Source organism: Chelonoidis abingdonii, chromosome 1, assembly GCF_003597395.2.
Source record: "Chelonoidis abingdonii isolate Lonesome George chromosome 1, CheloAbing_2.0, whole genome shotgun sequence".
NCBI classification, from domain to species: Eukaryota; Metazoa; Chordata; order Testudines; family Testudinidae; genus Chelonoidis; species Chelonoidis abingdonii.
The window spans coordinates 330,063,132-330,080,126 of NC_133769.1; the positions used below are offsets into that span (position 1 = coordinate 330,063,132).

At 41.9% G+C, this 16,995-nt stretch overlaps 1 protein-coding gene across 1 annotated transcript in view; it reads left to right on the forward strand.

Annotated features, from left to right (window-relative positions):
* Positions 1-16,995, forward strand: part of ATP8A2 (ATPase phospholipid transporting 8A2) — a 612,384-nt gene that overhangs the window by 551,831 nt on the left and 43,558 nt on the right. Inside the window, exon 34 of the mRNA XM_075061658.1 lies at positions 13,365-13,453. Within this exon, the coding sequence (XP_074917759.1) occupies positions 13,365-13,453 (89 nt within the window). The remainder of the gene's footprint in view (positions 1-13,364; positions 13,454-16,995) is intronic.

Sequence of the window (16,995 nt, forward strand, 5' to 3'; positions counted from 1 at the left end):
GATTTAAGGAGCTGTTTAACTCGATATTAATGACGACGTCGTGTGAACGGATACAGCGTTAAATCGGTATATCGGCCATTAAACCGATTTAAAGTCGCAGTGTAGACCTGGCCTTAGTTCCTGGCTACAAACCTTATGCTCTTCCCAATAAATCATATTACCGCTCAGTAACACAGCCTAACTCATCTGGCGTGGGGGAGAGAGAGGGGAGGAAGAGGAACGACATCCTGAAACACAGATTTGCTCTACACAAAAAAATACGAATGCAGCGATACAGTTGAAAATCTAAATACAGAAAAATCAGAAAATGTGAAGGTTATGGGCTCCCTCTGTAACTATAAGTCAGCCCAATTGTGCATATGTAGTGTTTTGTATTGCTATAGCGTATATCTTCATTGAAAAGCAATGGTTTCTGCTAAACATAATTACTCCCTCTGAGCCTTAATTCAAAGATGGGTTCTATAAAATTTAATTTTCCCCCTGCAGCTTACATGATAAAGACCCAGCTATTAAACAAGGGAAGCTACTATGTAAGAGTGGTTACTATTAAAAACTGCATTGAAAAAGGTGTGGACACCAAACAAGAACAGTTACTAACTGAAGATACACAGTATACGGTAAAAGCAGCAAAGAGTCCTTTGGCACCTTATAAACTAACAGACGTATTGGAGCATGAGCTTTTGTGGGTGAATACCCATTTCGTCAGATGCATCCAATACGTCTGTTAGTCTACAAGGTGCCACAGGACTCTTTGCTGCGGTTACAGATCCAGACTAACACGGCTACCCCTCTGATACTTGACAGTATATGGTGTAACTATCATATGCAATGTAGCAGTTCACACCTAAGTGTGCAAACAAAAATGTGAACAAGACAAGTATATCTGCCTCATTGTCAGTTGTATTCTGTTTTGCAAAACATCCTTTGTATTAGTGTCTGCATTATTATAATTTTAGTTTTGGTAAAAAACTGAAAAGGGTTGAAAAATTGGAAAGATTTCAGAAAAGAGCTACAAGAATGAGTCAAGGTCCGGAAACGCAATCTATGTAGTTTATCCAAGAGACGGTTAAGAGGTGACTTGGTCACGGTCTACAAGTACCTACATCAGGAAGAAATTTCTGATAATAGATGGGTTGTTTAGTCTTGCTGTAAAAGGCATAATGAGATTCAATTGTTGGAAGCTGAAGCTAGACAATTTGGATTAGAAATAAGGCGCCAATTCTTAACAGTGAGGTTGGGCCAACTTACTAGGAACATGGTGGATTCTCATCCAAGGTAGAAATATAATATATTATATATCGTAATATACTCAAGAGATGTGATGCAAAGAAATCATTGAAAGAGATCACTGGTGCCAGTTTGCATGAAATGTGATTGTACTGTAGGAGTGGATGTCTCCTAAGGGAGGCAGTGTGGTGCAGTGGAATAGGTACAGGAGTGGGAGAGATTAGGAGAGCTGGGTTTTAGTCCTGGCTTTGCCACTGACCTCCTGGGTGACCTTCGGCAAGTAACTTGATCTCTCTGTGCCTCTGTCAGGCAGATGCGGCTTTTAGCTGTGGCAGGCAACCCACTTAGGGGAAGTAAAACTCTGATTTCAAACCAAGAATGTCAGACCTGGCCAGTTGTTTTATGAAATTTGTGCCAATCGCACATACTGTATGGGTCTGCACCGCTGATCCTGGCTAATGAGATAGAGCAAAAGAAGAAAGTGATTGTAACCTAGCAGTGTCCTCTAAATAACTTTGTAAATGAATTGGGTTTTTTTTTACATTGTATTCTCTGCATCAAATGACATTGTAGTGTACACCGTCAATGAACCAGGAAATCAAATTAAAACACAATCTGATTAACATTCTTAATACTATGCCATTTGAGTAGTAATAGGAAAGTAACACAGAGAAGCTTCTGTGTTTTATATTAATTTAAAGGTGAGACATAGCAGTGTGTATTTTCTTGGGTAATGATGCGTGTGTCTCTAGTTAACACAAAACAGAGATACATTTACCCAGTAATATATACCCAAGATATTGCAATTTTAAAATTAATATTTGATATTTAAATTGCAACTAAAAATACAATAAAAATGATATGTCCTAGCACTGTGGAAAATATGTCATAACAAAGGAATAAGAGAAAAGAGAAGAAGATCTAAGGGCCTCATTCTGCTGTCACCCTGGTGTAAATCAGAAGTAAACGTTTAATTGATGTTTCACTAGTGTAAATGAGGTCTGTGTCTGTATGTTTTTCCTGAAGATATCTGAGATTTCTTAATTGTTTTTTATATTGCACTGTTGCCAGCCACACACATTCAAAAATCATGAGGGCCCAAAAAGACATGAGATAGTTAAATTGTATTCAGTAATAATTATGGGTATTTTTAGTTTGCATTCTGGTTTTTGAGCCTCTAGGATGCACTTGTTATGTTTTCAAGCTTTTCTCTAGCCATGGGAGCTAGAAACTTAGTTTTTTAAAGAAAGCCAAAATTCTCACCTAAAAACCTAAAGCTGGGGCTCTACGAAAACCACAGGTATCATGAGACTTGCGACAAAATCGTGAGACTTGATAATACTAGTATTATTGTTCTACTTTCTAGCCTTCTCCTCCTCCTGTTCAGAACCCATCTCCCTGCAGCGACCATGATTTGACTGTCAGTTTTTCATATGAGAATCAACTGTAGGTGGGCCAATTACAACATTACTTCTTAAACACAAGAACTAGATGGGGGCATGCTCCATGCTTCCTATGTAGCTTTGTAAATGGAAAACAAAATCCGCAGCAGTGAGGAAAGAAGGCATGGGGATAAAGAAAAGAGATTGGGGTGGGGGGAGAAATCTGTAAGTTTTTTTAGTAGTAACTGGCAAAATTAAAAGAAAAAAATAGCAGAGAAAAATCTTACAGATACTTTTTCCTACCACTCTCCTCCTCTCATGGATGTGTGGATACATCGGGGGGAGGGAATGTTAACATGGCTTAGAATGTGTCTGCACTTCTACACAGTGACACACCGGTCAGTACTCCTTAGGGTATTGTGTACACTTTGAGCTGGAGGGATAAATTCCAGCTCAAGGAGACATACTTTGTGCTAGCTTTGATTGAACTAGTGTGCTAAAAATAGAGTATAGCCACAGCGGTGCAAGTGGCAACAGGGGCTAGCCATCCAAAAGACGTGCCTAACATCTTGGACAGGGTATGTAGATAGGACAGCTAACTCCTCGTGCCACCGCAGCAACACTCTATATCTAATGTGCTAGTTCTATCACAACTAGCGTGGGTATGTCTCCTTGAGCTGGAATTTACCCCTCCAGATCAAAGAGTAGACAATACCCTAAGTAGCACTGACTGGTGTGTCTCTATGCAAAAGCCACCAGCCAGCCAGAGGTCATTCTCTTAACCCGAGTCATTTTAGAATGAGAACTCTTACGCTACTGAAAAAGTTTCACGTATTTTGTTTCAGACTCGGAAATACTCTGGTGCACCATATCTCCATTGATTTCATTGGAGTAACTTTTGATTTACATAGATGTAAGGAGGAGGAAAATCAGGTCCTCTGCCTCAAATTGTTAATCACTTCATTACTAACCCTAGCCAGTGAGGCTACAGATACGTTTTCTGGCTACACATCTGTTTGAGAGGGGAGCTAGTAAATCTGCCCATCAGACCTGTCAGCCCTGAAGCTAGTAAATCTGTCCATCATGGAACTAACTACAGTAACAGTAGAAAAAAATCCTAAATACAGTCATGTTTGAGAGCTGATTTGTAATGTGACTGTGGCTAGTACTGTTTGTATTCCAGTGTGCACTGGTATGATGCTCCACAGGGGTAGCCAGGGTTGTGTGGCCCCTCACCTGCCCTTAACATAAATCAGCCTTATCTGTGCTTGCTGTGAATCAGCTCCCTAAATCCACCAACCTCTGGCAACACAAGCACTACCTTCCAGGCCCCCACAGGCTTCGCTCCCTCTGGGCATGTTCGTGACAGGCCCACATCAACCCCTGAGCCCTCTTCGAGCATTCCTTTGTGCACTGAACACTCACAAAAATGCCAGATCTGCTGTCCCCAAAGAACAGTACACGTACTAGCTTGTAAAAGATTCAGCTCAGGACCAGCAGCACTTTGCTTAACACCACAGCACTGAGATATATTTATAGTGAAAACAACAATATTTATTTTCAAAGACTAGAAATTCAGAAGATATTGAGTAAGACATTGGAAACAAATGTTTACATGTATTACAAAATTAGAACATGCTTTCTAGAGAATAAACTTAACTAACAGCTTACCCTTCTGTCTAAAGACGTTTCTTACCCAAAGTCCTCTTCAGTGTTTTCATCCAAGGTTGCCTGAGATCCTGTTTTCATAAATGTAAATAAGCTGTATGTTTACTACTTAGGTGCAGGATAATGGGGTGTCTCCTTTATCTTCTAGAAATACCCCTAAAGTTCATTGTCTGTACCATAGACCAAATAACCCCCCCATGGCGTTTTTCCCCTGTTGACGTCACATCTCTTCATTAAAATTTGACTTCATATATAAATGGGCATCCATTGTGTTAGCTTACAATGCTTGATTTACATTCTGAAAGATAAACATTTCATACTTCCTGTCTGAAGGAAAACATGCTTTTCACCTTTGCTGTGTCTAATATCTTGTTACAGACTTAAAAACATATTTTACACACACACATAACTCCTTACCTAGTAGCTTTACATACATTTCACAAGGATATTAATGATCACTGTGACGCCGGCTTTCCTTTGGGACCTCACATGACATTCTTTGGCGAATCAGAATGTGCGTACCAGAATCAGGATATTGCTGTAACCGCACCCTTCCCAGCAGGCATTAAAGGCAAACCTTTCAGTACACATTTCTGAACAGAAATTGTTTCATCTTCATGCTTCAGAATTTTCAGTCTTACTGCAGTGTGATCTAGTGGCTGCATTGATTGCAGATATTCAATTTCTAAAGGAAGAAGACCTTTCAGAGGAGGTTTACAGAAATGTGTAGATCCATCAGTTGCTTGTCGAGGGGTTTGTGCAGCTATGTTGTTCTACTCACTTGTGATTGATTTTTCAATTTAGGGACCTGATCCTGCTTCCACTGAAGTCAGGCCTAAAGTGTTAACTGGAAGCCTATGGAAATCTATAGCAACGATGTCCAAGCTGTCGCCTGGCCATCACTTGAGGCCTTCAGGGCCAACTGTGTAATAAAAAAAAAAAAAAAGTGTATTTACTTATGAACTGAGACTGTGTTCTCTAAGCCATGCCCTGAGATTGTAAATCTGTGTCTGACTCACTCTGTTGCTATGAAGGGGAAGTTGGTGCACTGCTTCTCCTCAGTCCCAGGACTAGCTCTAGAGTGAGCTTCAGCTGGGAGCACACCTAGCAGCTTTTGTCCTTGCTATCCACATCCACCTCTGTGGCCACCTGATGAATCACATAGGAAGGAGGAGAGAATAGCCTTGGCTGCTCCAGTTCCTGCTTCCCTTCCAGGCTAGGGAGCCCCAAGGAGAGAGCAAGATACATCTGGCTCCCTCTGAGCCTAGTGAAGGAATGAGCTGAGAATATCTCTCCTCCCCTACAGATGTATCAGGAAGCCTGGATGAGAGGAAAAGCTGAGAACTCCCCATCAGTTATGATTCCCTGATTCTCTGCTCCAGCACAAATTAAAGCAGTACTGGTTGGATGTGGAGCAAAGGGCAGAAAATCTGCCACTGAGTATTGACTGTGACCCCTTTCCCTTTTTGAAATAATATGTTTGACCCTCAAACTGAAAAGATTGGACACTGTAGCATGGTTCTGGTGGTTTAACATATCTTTTCCCAAAAAATTAATTGTCTGGCTGTGGTTGAAGACAAAAACTGACTGTAATATTATTCTCTTATTTGTGTTAGCTCCAATTCTTACCTTTACCACTCACCGCGAATAGCTGAGATAGGTGTTGGGGAACTCCAGGTGAGTTGGAGAAACAAGTGGAAACCCAAAGGAGCTGCTGTGCGCAGCAGTCTTGCTCTCCTCTCACCTGTGGTGGACTGGGCAGGATTTGAGTTTTAAGACCAACAACTCCTCTCATTGAAGTCAATGGCAAAACTTCTACTGTCTCCAGTGGGACCAGGATTTGCCCCTTAGGGCAGATATTGAATTCTTGGTCAGTCAGGAGTTCAGAATTCTTGAAAATCTGAGAGAGTTTCCTTTTATTCTTTTTGAGGGAGATGGGAGAAATAAATCACACTGTTATCCCATTTTCTGATCCCTTTGTGTCCTGGGCCCACACTCCTCTTTTTGTACCTTTTCTCCCAGTATCGTGCTTAGAACCCCGTCTCTGACCTAGCCCACCAGGCCTCCACTGTCTCCTCCTTTAATTCCCTTCACAAAATTCATCTCTTCCAAAAGGCCTATAAACCTCAGATCTCCCCTCTTAATTCCCCACCTCCCATGGAAGTGTTAACAAAGAGACAACTGAAAATAATAAACTCCAAATTAAATTGAAAAAGGTAATAAAAAAATCAAAGGACTCAGAAGATGCATGTTAAACCTCACCACTCAATCACATGGCTTTTCATTGCCTCCGATGCTCTTCCTTTGTACATCATCCGCTGGGACAGAAAGTTCTTCAGAGTGCAGAAACGATGAGTCTGACTCCTGTGCTTACATCAATGTAAACAGAGAGTGGGTCCACTGAAGCAAATGCTTTGGAACAAGTTGATAAATTAATTGGTAATATGTCACCAGGACCAGATGGTATTCACCCCAAAGTTCTGAAGGAACTCAAATATGAAATTGCAAAACCACTAACTGTGGTATGTAACTTATCACTTAAATCAGCCTCTTTACCAGATGACTGGAGGATAGTAATACAATGCCCATTTTTAAAAAAGGCTCCAAAGATGACGCTGGCAATTACAAGTCGAAAAGCATAATGTCAGTAGCAGGCAAACTGGTTGAAACTATATTAAAGAACAGAATTATCAGACACATAAATGAACACAATTTGCTGGGAAAGAATCAACAACGCTTTTGTAAAGAGAAATCAGTCTTCATCAATCTTTTAGTATTTTCTGAGGGGTTCAACAAACATGGACAAGATCAACAAACAAATGGCTCTAGTGTACTTGGACTTTCATAAAGCCTTTGACAACGTCCCTCATCAAAGGCTCTTAAGCCAAGTAAACAGTTAGGGGTTAAAAGGAAAGATTCCTCCTGCATCAGTAACTGGTTAAAAAATAGGAAACAGAGGTGGGAATAAATGGTCAGTTTTCACAGTGGAGAGAGAGAAACAACGGGGTCCCCCAAGGATCTGTACTGGGACCAGTGCTGTTTAACATGTTCATAAATGATCTGGAAAGTGGGGTAAACAGTGAGGTTGCGAAATTTGCAGATGATCCAAATTACTCAAAATAGTTAAATCCAAAGCTGACAGCAAAGACTTACAAAAGGATCTCACAAAATTGGGAGACTGGACAACAAAATGGCAGATGAAATTCAGTGTTTGATAAATACAAAGTAATGCCCATTGGAAAACATAATTCCTACTATACATACAAAATGATGGGAACTAAATTAGCTGTTACCTCTCAACAAAGAGATTTTAGAGTCATTGTGGATTTCTCTGAAAACATCTGCTCAATGTGCAGCAGCAGTCAAAGAAGCTAATGGAATGTTAGGAACCATTAGGAAAGGGATAAACAATGAGACAGAAAATATCATAATGCTACTATATACATCCATTGAACTGCCTCACCTTGAATTCTGTGTCCAGTTCTGGACACCCCATCTCAAAAAAGATATATTAGAATTGAAAAAAGTACAGAGAAGAGCAGCAAAAGTGATTAGGGGAATGGAACAACTTCCATATGGGAGGAGGTTCATCTTAGAAAAAGATGACTAAAAGTGAATATGATAGAAGTCTATAAAATCTTGAACAGGTTGGAGCAATTGAATAAGTATTTTTTACCCCTTTACATAACACAAGAACCAGTGGTCACCTAATGAAATTAGTAGGCAGCCGGTTTAAAACAAACATAAGGAGGTACTTCTTCTTCAAGTAGTGTCCCTGTGGGTGCTCTCATACCCTTGATTTTAAGGCCCGGCTTAACAAAGCCCTGGCTGGGATGATTTAGTTGGGGTTGGTCCTACTTTGAGTAGGGGGTGGACTAGATGACTTCTGAGGTCTCTTCCAACCCTAATCTATGATTCTATGATTACAGTAACCCATACTTTGACAAAGACCCTTGCCCAAGTCAGGGATGATGGAATCAGTCCTGGTACCACCCCTCCCCGGATTTGCCTCCGCAGTGGCCATACTAGGATACTTGGGCAGCATATAGGCAGCAATTTTCCAGATCTTCAGCTCCACTGCACCATGAAAGTAGAGTCACACAGTCACCTCCACCAAACCCCCGACATAAGGAGGCCTTTGAAGAACAGGAGGCTAGGGCAGACAAGGAGTCTATCCCTCAAACCCCTATTTTGTCTTCGTCTCTGGATGAGGTAGTCATTCTTCCACCTCCATCGATGGCTGATGATTTTTATCCGTTCCAAGACCTTTTGAAGAGGGTGGTGGACTCCACCCACTTGCCTCTTGAGGAGGTTAATACTCATATCACAATCTCCTGCACACTGTGCAATCATCACCCACCCAGATTGCACTACCCATTAGTGAAGTGCTACTGGGTCCACCAAAGACTGTGTGGCAAGCTCCTGCCATCTTACTGCCAACTAGTAAAAGGGCAGATAAGAAATGTTGTGTTCCTCCCAGGAACTCATAATTTTGTTTTTCCATCCCTCCATTCATGATTGTCCCTAATGACAGACAGACAAATAGAGGGGAACAACAATAGGTGATGTGTATATACAAGTCAACTTGATTCACTGTAAACAGAATGGCAGAAATGGGTATTTAAGGGTATGTCTACACTGCAATAAAAAAAGCCATGAGCCCGAGTCAGCTGACCTGCTCCAGCTAGGGCTTTGGGTCTCTTATTGCAATGTAGATGTAAGCCGAGAGCAACAAATGTGGACAAGGAAGGGATCTTACAGACAGGTTCATAGAGGTTGTACCAAGCTGAGACGACTGTGTGGCTTGCAGGCAATTGTGTGAGAGGCTGACAGGTAGGATCAGTGTCAAAGTGAGGGGGGCAGAGGAATTGAATAATTCAATTGTCATTGCACATTTTATTTATTCACAATGAACAAATAAAGAGCACAGTCACAAGCAAAAGCATTTAGTTTGAGATTCTTGGGAACATACAGAGAATTCACCTTAATTTAAATTATAAGGTTGATGACTTAATCATAACCAATGTCATGGGCAGCGGGTGGGCCCTTCCTTCAGAGAGGCTAGCCCCCCAGCCCTGCCCCTTTCGCAGGAGCTCCCCCACCCCGTGGCTGGAGCCCTAAATCATCCTCCTCCTCCCCTCCCAGAGAAGCCTCGGGGCGGTTGGAACCCTGAGCCCCCTGCCACTGGAGGAGTCATGGGCCGGCCCCAGCCACACTGGCCAGTCAGCCCAAGCCCCTCCCCCCCACCACTGGACGCGCTCCAGTTTGGCCCCAGCTGCACTGACCTGAGTTGCCCCAGCCCCAGGCTGCCCTGAGCCGTGCAGGCTGCCCTGAGCCCCCAGCTGTGCCAGCGCACCTCCCTTCCCTGACTCCCAGCCTCCCAGTGGAAGAACACTGAGCTTTTTATATGCGCCATGCAAGTTCCAGGGAGGTGGAGGAGGCAGTATCTGTTACTCAGCTTCCCATGTTCTTCAATAATCCCCCTGGAGTCCAGGGAGATTACTGATGAACCCAGGAAGCTGAATAGCAGATACCTCCTCCTCAGCTGCTGCAGAACCTGAATAGCACATAATAGTAAGTAAAAAGTAAAAACCTGCAATCTGGCATCCCGTGGCAGCGGCTGTGAAGCCTTCCCTGGCCTATTATACCTGCTGCCTATGATAACTGTTAATTAAATTGACAAGACTGGAAAATAATTATATTTAAATTTCTATTTAATTTGTTCTCAGACTGTTCTGTATGTTAAGAATACTTCACCAAGGCAAAATTCAACAGTGAAGGCAAAAGACACAACATCAAATATCAAAAGCACAAATATTAGGAAATGTATATGAGCCCTCATCCTGCAATGCTTGCACTAGGTCCTACTTGTATGAGTAGTCCATCTGAGGTCACTGGGAATATTCAGGTAAGTAAGGAATACTAGTATGTGCCAGGATGGTAGGATCATGCAAGGACTGAAGGAGTAAACCCAAAGCAAAGAGACAAGGTAATTAGGAAGGTATTTTGCCAGTACTTTTTGTTTGTTTGTTTATGTTACATTTCAGCCTTTGGGTTTATAACAGGCTATAGAGATTTCCCCTCCTTAGATAAGCATCACACATCAAAACTAGCCATATGGTGCAAGCATTTCTAATCTGAAAACAGGAATGAGGGATCATAAATAAACTAGAACTGATTCTCGGACTGGAATTTGTTTACTTCCTGTTCTGTTGGGTGGCAAAGTATCCATAAAAGCCATAAGTGCTTTAGTACTCAGTATATTTTAATCTCTGTTGCAATTCTGTCTCTCCAGAAATAGGGGACCAGATGAGAGAGATGAAATACCGGGACATGAGGGGGATGCCGGAAAAATAGGAAAAATTGGTAGGGGCTGTGCACCCACTGGCAGCTCCCTGCCCCGCCCCCCACTGCACCAGCTAACCTCCGCTTCCCCTGAGCGGACTGCCACATCCTGCTTCTCCCCCCTCCCATCATACAGCTAATTCGCACAAGCCTGGGAGGAGGAGGAATGTGGTGTGCTTGGGGAAGAGGCAGGGCCAAGGCAAGGATTTGGGGAGGGATCCAGTGGGGCAGGGAGGGCACGGAGTCAGGGCGGGGCTGGGGCTGAGTTGGGGGCACGAGCCCCCTCCACCTGTGCTCAAGAGTGCAAAATATTAGGACAATTCGCAACCCGACCAAACATCGGTCAGGACGCGAGACAAACAAGCAGATATCAGGACAGTCCCGATAAAATCGCGACATCTGGTCACCCTACTCCAGAAATAGTATGGAGGATTTAACATCCAACAACTGATGGATGAATTCAGGAATGCCTACCTAAAACCAGTGCTAATAAGGGACAAGTTGTTGCTAACTATGGTTGCACTGTTGATATGGCCACCTATAAGCAAGTCAAATAATGAGAGACCAAGGAGTACTCCGGGTGTTACAGGAAGTTCCACTAGTTGTTTTCCCTCCAGAATCAGAATCAATACTGCATTCAAAAAAGAACTAGATAAGTTCATAGAGTCTATTAGGATGGGCAGAAATGGTGTCCCTAGCCTCTGTTTGCCAGAAGCTGGAAATAGGTGACAGGGATGGATCACTTGATGACTACCTGTTCTGCGCATTCCCTCTGAAGCACCTGGCATTGGCCACTGTTGAAAGAGAGGATACTGGGCTAGATGGGCCGTTGGTCCATAGATAGATCCAGTATGGCTGTTCTTATGTTCTCAATCATGATCCAATGCCTCTGCATGGTTTGAGGACTGTTTTTCTACTGAAGTGTAAAATGAAGATCCTGACCACCAAGTGTAACTAAAAATCCTACAGTACTTATCACAAGCCAAAATTCCAGAGTCTATATTCTTTTTACACTCCATGCATATCTAAATTAACTCTCTACATCTGCCTGAATTCCCCTGATGTTTCAGATACACACAATGTTCTTCTTCACTTCTTGAAATTGTTGAGCAGTGGTGTTGCATAGTTAAATCAAATATGCCTGCATTTCAGTGTGGGCCTGCTCTTCCATTTGTGTGAGTCTGTGTATATACACACCAAGATCCTACTCTGATAGGCAGGGCCGGCTTTAGGAAGGGCGGGACCCAATTCACACAGTTTCGATGGGGCCCCAGCAGGGATGACAAAAAAAACACAAAAAACACGTGGGGCTTGTACTCACCGGGCGGTGCTCCAAGTCTTTGGCGGCACTTCAGCGGTGGTTCCTTCACTCGCTCCAGGTCTTCAGCGGCACGGAAGGACCCGCTGCTGAAGTGCCGCCGAAGACCAGAGCAAGCGAAGGACCCACCGCCAAAGTGCCGTGGAAGACCCGGAGAGCCACCAGGTGAGTAAAAATTAAAAAGGCGCCTCTAGCCAGGGAAGGGATTCTCACTGGGCGCGGGGCCCAATTCAGGGGAATTGGTGGAATTGGCCTAAACCCGTCCCTGCTGATAGGTACCATTAGATGCCATAGAGACGTAAATAAATAAGAGGAGTGTGTGTGTGTGTGCACGCATGTGTGTATGTGGGTATTTTGCATAGAATACAAGATAATGTGGGGAAAAGGTTTATAAGATTAAGTATGGAATGGGAACATCATTCACGAATACTGCGAGAACAAATGAGTTTTTCAGCTCCTCCCAAAGAAGTTCTGATAAAACTCTTACACCACACCTCACCATCACGTATCCTACATATGTCACATTTATAGAAAAACACATTTAGTTAAATATTTTATAGCAATTGTTTTTTGTATCCCTCCAACCTGTAGTGAGGTCTCCTAGTTACCATTAGCCTAAATGTACAATGTTCAGAAGGGAGACAAAACAACTCTAAATATTACCTAAAATAGATTGTCTATAAATAGCACTGCCATGACTTTAAGTAAATTTATCTTGGAGCCTTTCAGAGCTAGATGTGAGTGCTGGACCCCATTGGAATTCTGGAATAACTCTGTCCAAACTATAATGCTTTTGTTGCTAATCCTGCAAGGATATGAGATATTAGAAGGTATGAAAAACTTGTCATGGGGACGGGTGTGAATCTGGCCCATCCTGGGTCTCAGGTAGGAGACATTTTGGGAGGATATTCCATATTTAAGTGGGAGAAGGCTGAAACATTTCTGTGGCCAATTGATGAATTTTTTAAATGACAGCTATTTGAAGCTGCTCAGAGATCTGGAATATTCAAATGAGTCCTGAAGGATTAGGTGGCAAAGGGGAAGAAAGATGGTCAACGGTTTACATCACATGGCTCTACGTGTGTGGCTATATACCTGTGTGGACAGGTGGATTCACAGATTTATATCAATAGTGAGCTTAGCAATAAGGTTTGATTTGTGTGTGTACTTCCGAAACATTTTGACATCCTTTGGAATGAGAGGGATGATACCAATGTAAAGTATCGTTACCATTTATTTATTATAGGCCTGATCCAAATCCCAGTGAAGTCAATGAGATTATTTTCATTGACTCCTATAGGCTTTGGATCAGGCCCTTTATGCCTATTTAATAAAGTTGTCACCTACTTATTCTTTTCAAACAGCCACCTACTCACTATGACATGGAGCTGATCCGTCCTTTAATTATTTCTGTTTCTTCATAGGCAGGAATGGTGCTGAGATGTGGATACTTCTGGCTTGGTTTATTTCTGGTGCCCACTGCGTGCCTTGTTAAAGATGTGGCATGGAGAGCGTAAGTTTAAAGGATACAACAGTAATTATATTTGTTGTAGAAATCATTCTTCATCTATTGTTTGTTCAGTTCCATTTCTTTCAATCACACAACTACTAACACTTTATCAAAATGCTAAATTATAGTGACATTCATGCAAGAATATTTATAGAATCTAACTCAAAAGCTGTGTGAGTTCATCTGTAGTAACACAAGCAATATAAGTGGATTAATAGCCAAGATATCCATGAAGTACTGTCCAAGGATACATTGTGCTCAATAAAGTTCTTTCTTGTTGTGATTATTTGCATTGTATACTTCTAACAGGCCAATTGCTTCAGACCCCAAAGGTGTCCTGTCTGCATTAAAGGAGGCCAAAACTTTATTCATTTTGGCTAGTTATCCAGAGAGTGGAAAGTAACGGTATGTTAATTTGTAGGCAAAGAAACAGTGGCTCTCTGTATAAATAATTATTTTATATTTTGTCTGGCCGTTTCATTTTAAGTCTGTTTGTCTTGCAAACACTCACTGGCTTGTCGGCTACTCTGAGGCCTCTTCTTCCACAGTGAGGCTTCCTGGACATACTTGGGACAGAGGACAGTCCTGGAACTTGACTGTTGGAGAAAAGTCCTAATGACTCTTTCCCTCACACAAGAAAGATCAAGTGTAGCTGATTTGGAAGCATTGAGGAAAGTAACAGACTCAGAGAATTTAGAGATGAAAGAGACTGATTTCATCATCTACTCCATCTCCTCGCAAAGCAGGATTGCTCTTTATTGTAGAATTACTGGTGTTTTTGTCTAGTCTAGTTTTAAATGTCTCAAGCTATCAGGTTTCCACTTTTTCTCTTGGAAAATGTCATATTCCTGACTGTTAAGATCTGTTAGGCTCTTTTTTCTTGATATTCAGCCTAAATTAGGTGATTCTCGTGGACTCAGAAGATAGGTTGTGTTTTGTATCACTATATTAGCAGTGTCTTTCTGTTTGAAGAAGAAGAATGATGATCTGAAGAAAGCATTACCATTATGTTCCTTATTAAAGGTACTGCCATGTTTCATTATGTTCTACAGAAGAAGGCCCGTACAGGGGCGGCTCTATGTTTTTTGCCACCCCAAGCACGGCAGTCAGGCAGCCTTCGACGGTGTTTCTGTGGGAGGTCCGCCAGTCATGCGGATTCAGCGGCAGTTCTGCGGGTGGTCTGCTGGTCCCACACCTTTGGCTACCTGCCACCGAATTGCCGCCAAAGCCGCAGGACCAGCAAACCTCCCGCAGAAACGCTGCCGAAGGCTGCCTGACTGCCGACCTCAGGGCGACCAGCACGCCGCCCCCCGGCGGCTTGCTGCCCCAGGCATGCACTTGCTGTGCTGGTACCTGGAGCCGCCACTGGGCCTAGGGTTATTCCAGGCTTGGGGCTAGTATTGCAGATCCTCACTAGAGTGGAATAGGAGGATAGCAAGATTAATATGTGATTTGTCACAAAGCCATAACGTGAAAGCCTCATAACCTGTAATCTGTACACTCTGCGTCAAGCTCCTGACCAGCTGAGGATATCTCCTTTTCAGGAGGAAGAGTAGAAGGTACAGAAGGAATCAATAAAATACAGTAGAGAGTAAGACAACTTCCCCAACATGCACACACATCTCAAATGTCAATATAAGACGATAAATCAGGCTACATGTATAGATACTGTAAATGTGTTTTTTGTGGGCTCAACGCTAATGCAGAATTAAATTGTTATACTTGCCTACCAAAATCAATAGAAAAAAATTTAAAAATATTTCCTTTCTCTCCATTAAAGTTCACTGGATCAACATTCATGAGCTGCATTACCATGCCTAGCGTTAATGTCAGTAATATAACATTTCCATTGGAGCCTGTTATAGTTTAATATGGGCATTGTACTGCAGTGTTTTGTTGTATTCAATTAGACTTCTCTGTTGAAAATGGTAGAACAAGTCCAACAATTACTGAGGCCAAAATGTCAAACTTGAATACCTAAAGTAGAGCATGTAAGTGGCCTGATTTTCACCTCTGAAATCTGGTCAGTTAATTAGTGTGACGAAGGCCCCAATCCTACACAGAGTTAAGCATTGCTTAATTTTACCCACTTGAAACTCAGTGGGACTACTCTCATGATTAAAGGTACATATGTACATAACTGTTCGCAGGAGCTGGGCTTAAATATGGATTTAGGTGTCTAACATTAGCCAGCTGATTTTGAAAATGTTTGTCTAGACAGACAGTGCAGGTCAAACTTGTGTCCTCAAGTTGCCCTCTCTTCTTATCAGTGCTCAGGCTAAAGCATTGTAAAACCTTATAAAGGGCCAGTCATCAGAAACTATTAGTCATTAAATGTCTATTACTGACTTAGCCTGAATAATTCTTCTTTGTATATTTTTTTGTGAGATTTCAGCAACAGTGTCTTTTCACTAGTTCAGACCAAGAATGTAAATAGATTGTGAAGCTCAGTAGACAAATATAGATTGATTTACTGGGTGTTGTCCAACAGAGTTTAAACAGGAGGCCCCTATCAATGTTAAGCAAGGAATCTGTTCTCCCAAACAAGATTTTTTTTAGACGTTGCTGTAAAATTAACACCATTAACATTTAAACTAGGATAAATGATATGACACCGCTATCAGCACTACCATATGTAAGGAGTAAAGGTCTGTTTCCTTTTCAAGAGGCTTGCCATGCAAAACTTGAGCTATGACCAAAGCCTCTGGAAATTAGAGGGACTAGACAGATTTTTTCTGTAGCAGGGACTAAATGCTGCTGTCTGTAATTTAGCAGAATCCATTGTCAGACATAAAATTCCAGAAGCTCTGGCTTTTCTTGGTCATGGAGTTTACCCCTTTCAGTTCCTTTTGGACATGAAACATATGTCCACAGAAAGGGCATTCCTGTGACCCAAAAGACATATGCTGAATTTCAGTACGGCATGCTGCCAGAACAGAGTAAGTGCAGAGTACAGTTTACATCTGGTAGAATACTGAAAGGGACAAGAACAAGTATATTTCCAGACCCATGCAAATCTTTTTATTTCTAAACCGGGACACAATCCCATTCTAGAAATTTGTAATGTTGGCAAGTTTCAGCTAGTTTTATATTTCCTTTGTTATCTAGGCTACAGTTGTCAACATACCTCTTATCTCCCATGTTCCCTGCAGCTCTGTGCCTGAAACCTCTTTACTGAATCAAGAAAATGTAGAAAATTTTCCTTTCTTTTCAGAAAGAGAAGGAAGCTTACTATTAAGTTCTTGGCTGTAATATCACATTGTTAACTTGGACTCAATTTCCTGATTTCAGCTTTGGTAAATATACAGGGGTTGTTTCTTTCTTATAAAAGTCAAAATTCTGCAGCTCTTACTCCTGGGGATTTCTGCATCAAAATATTAAAAATTCTGTACCAAAAATTTAAAAACTCTGCATCCAATATTTTGAAATTCTTCATATTTTATTTATCAAAATGACGCAATATAATCCTGTCGGTTTCAATTATTTTGGTAATTTATTTCAAAATACCTGTCAGCAACTATGTCTGTAACAAATGCAGACAAAAA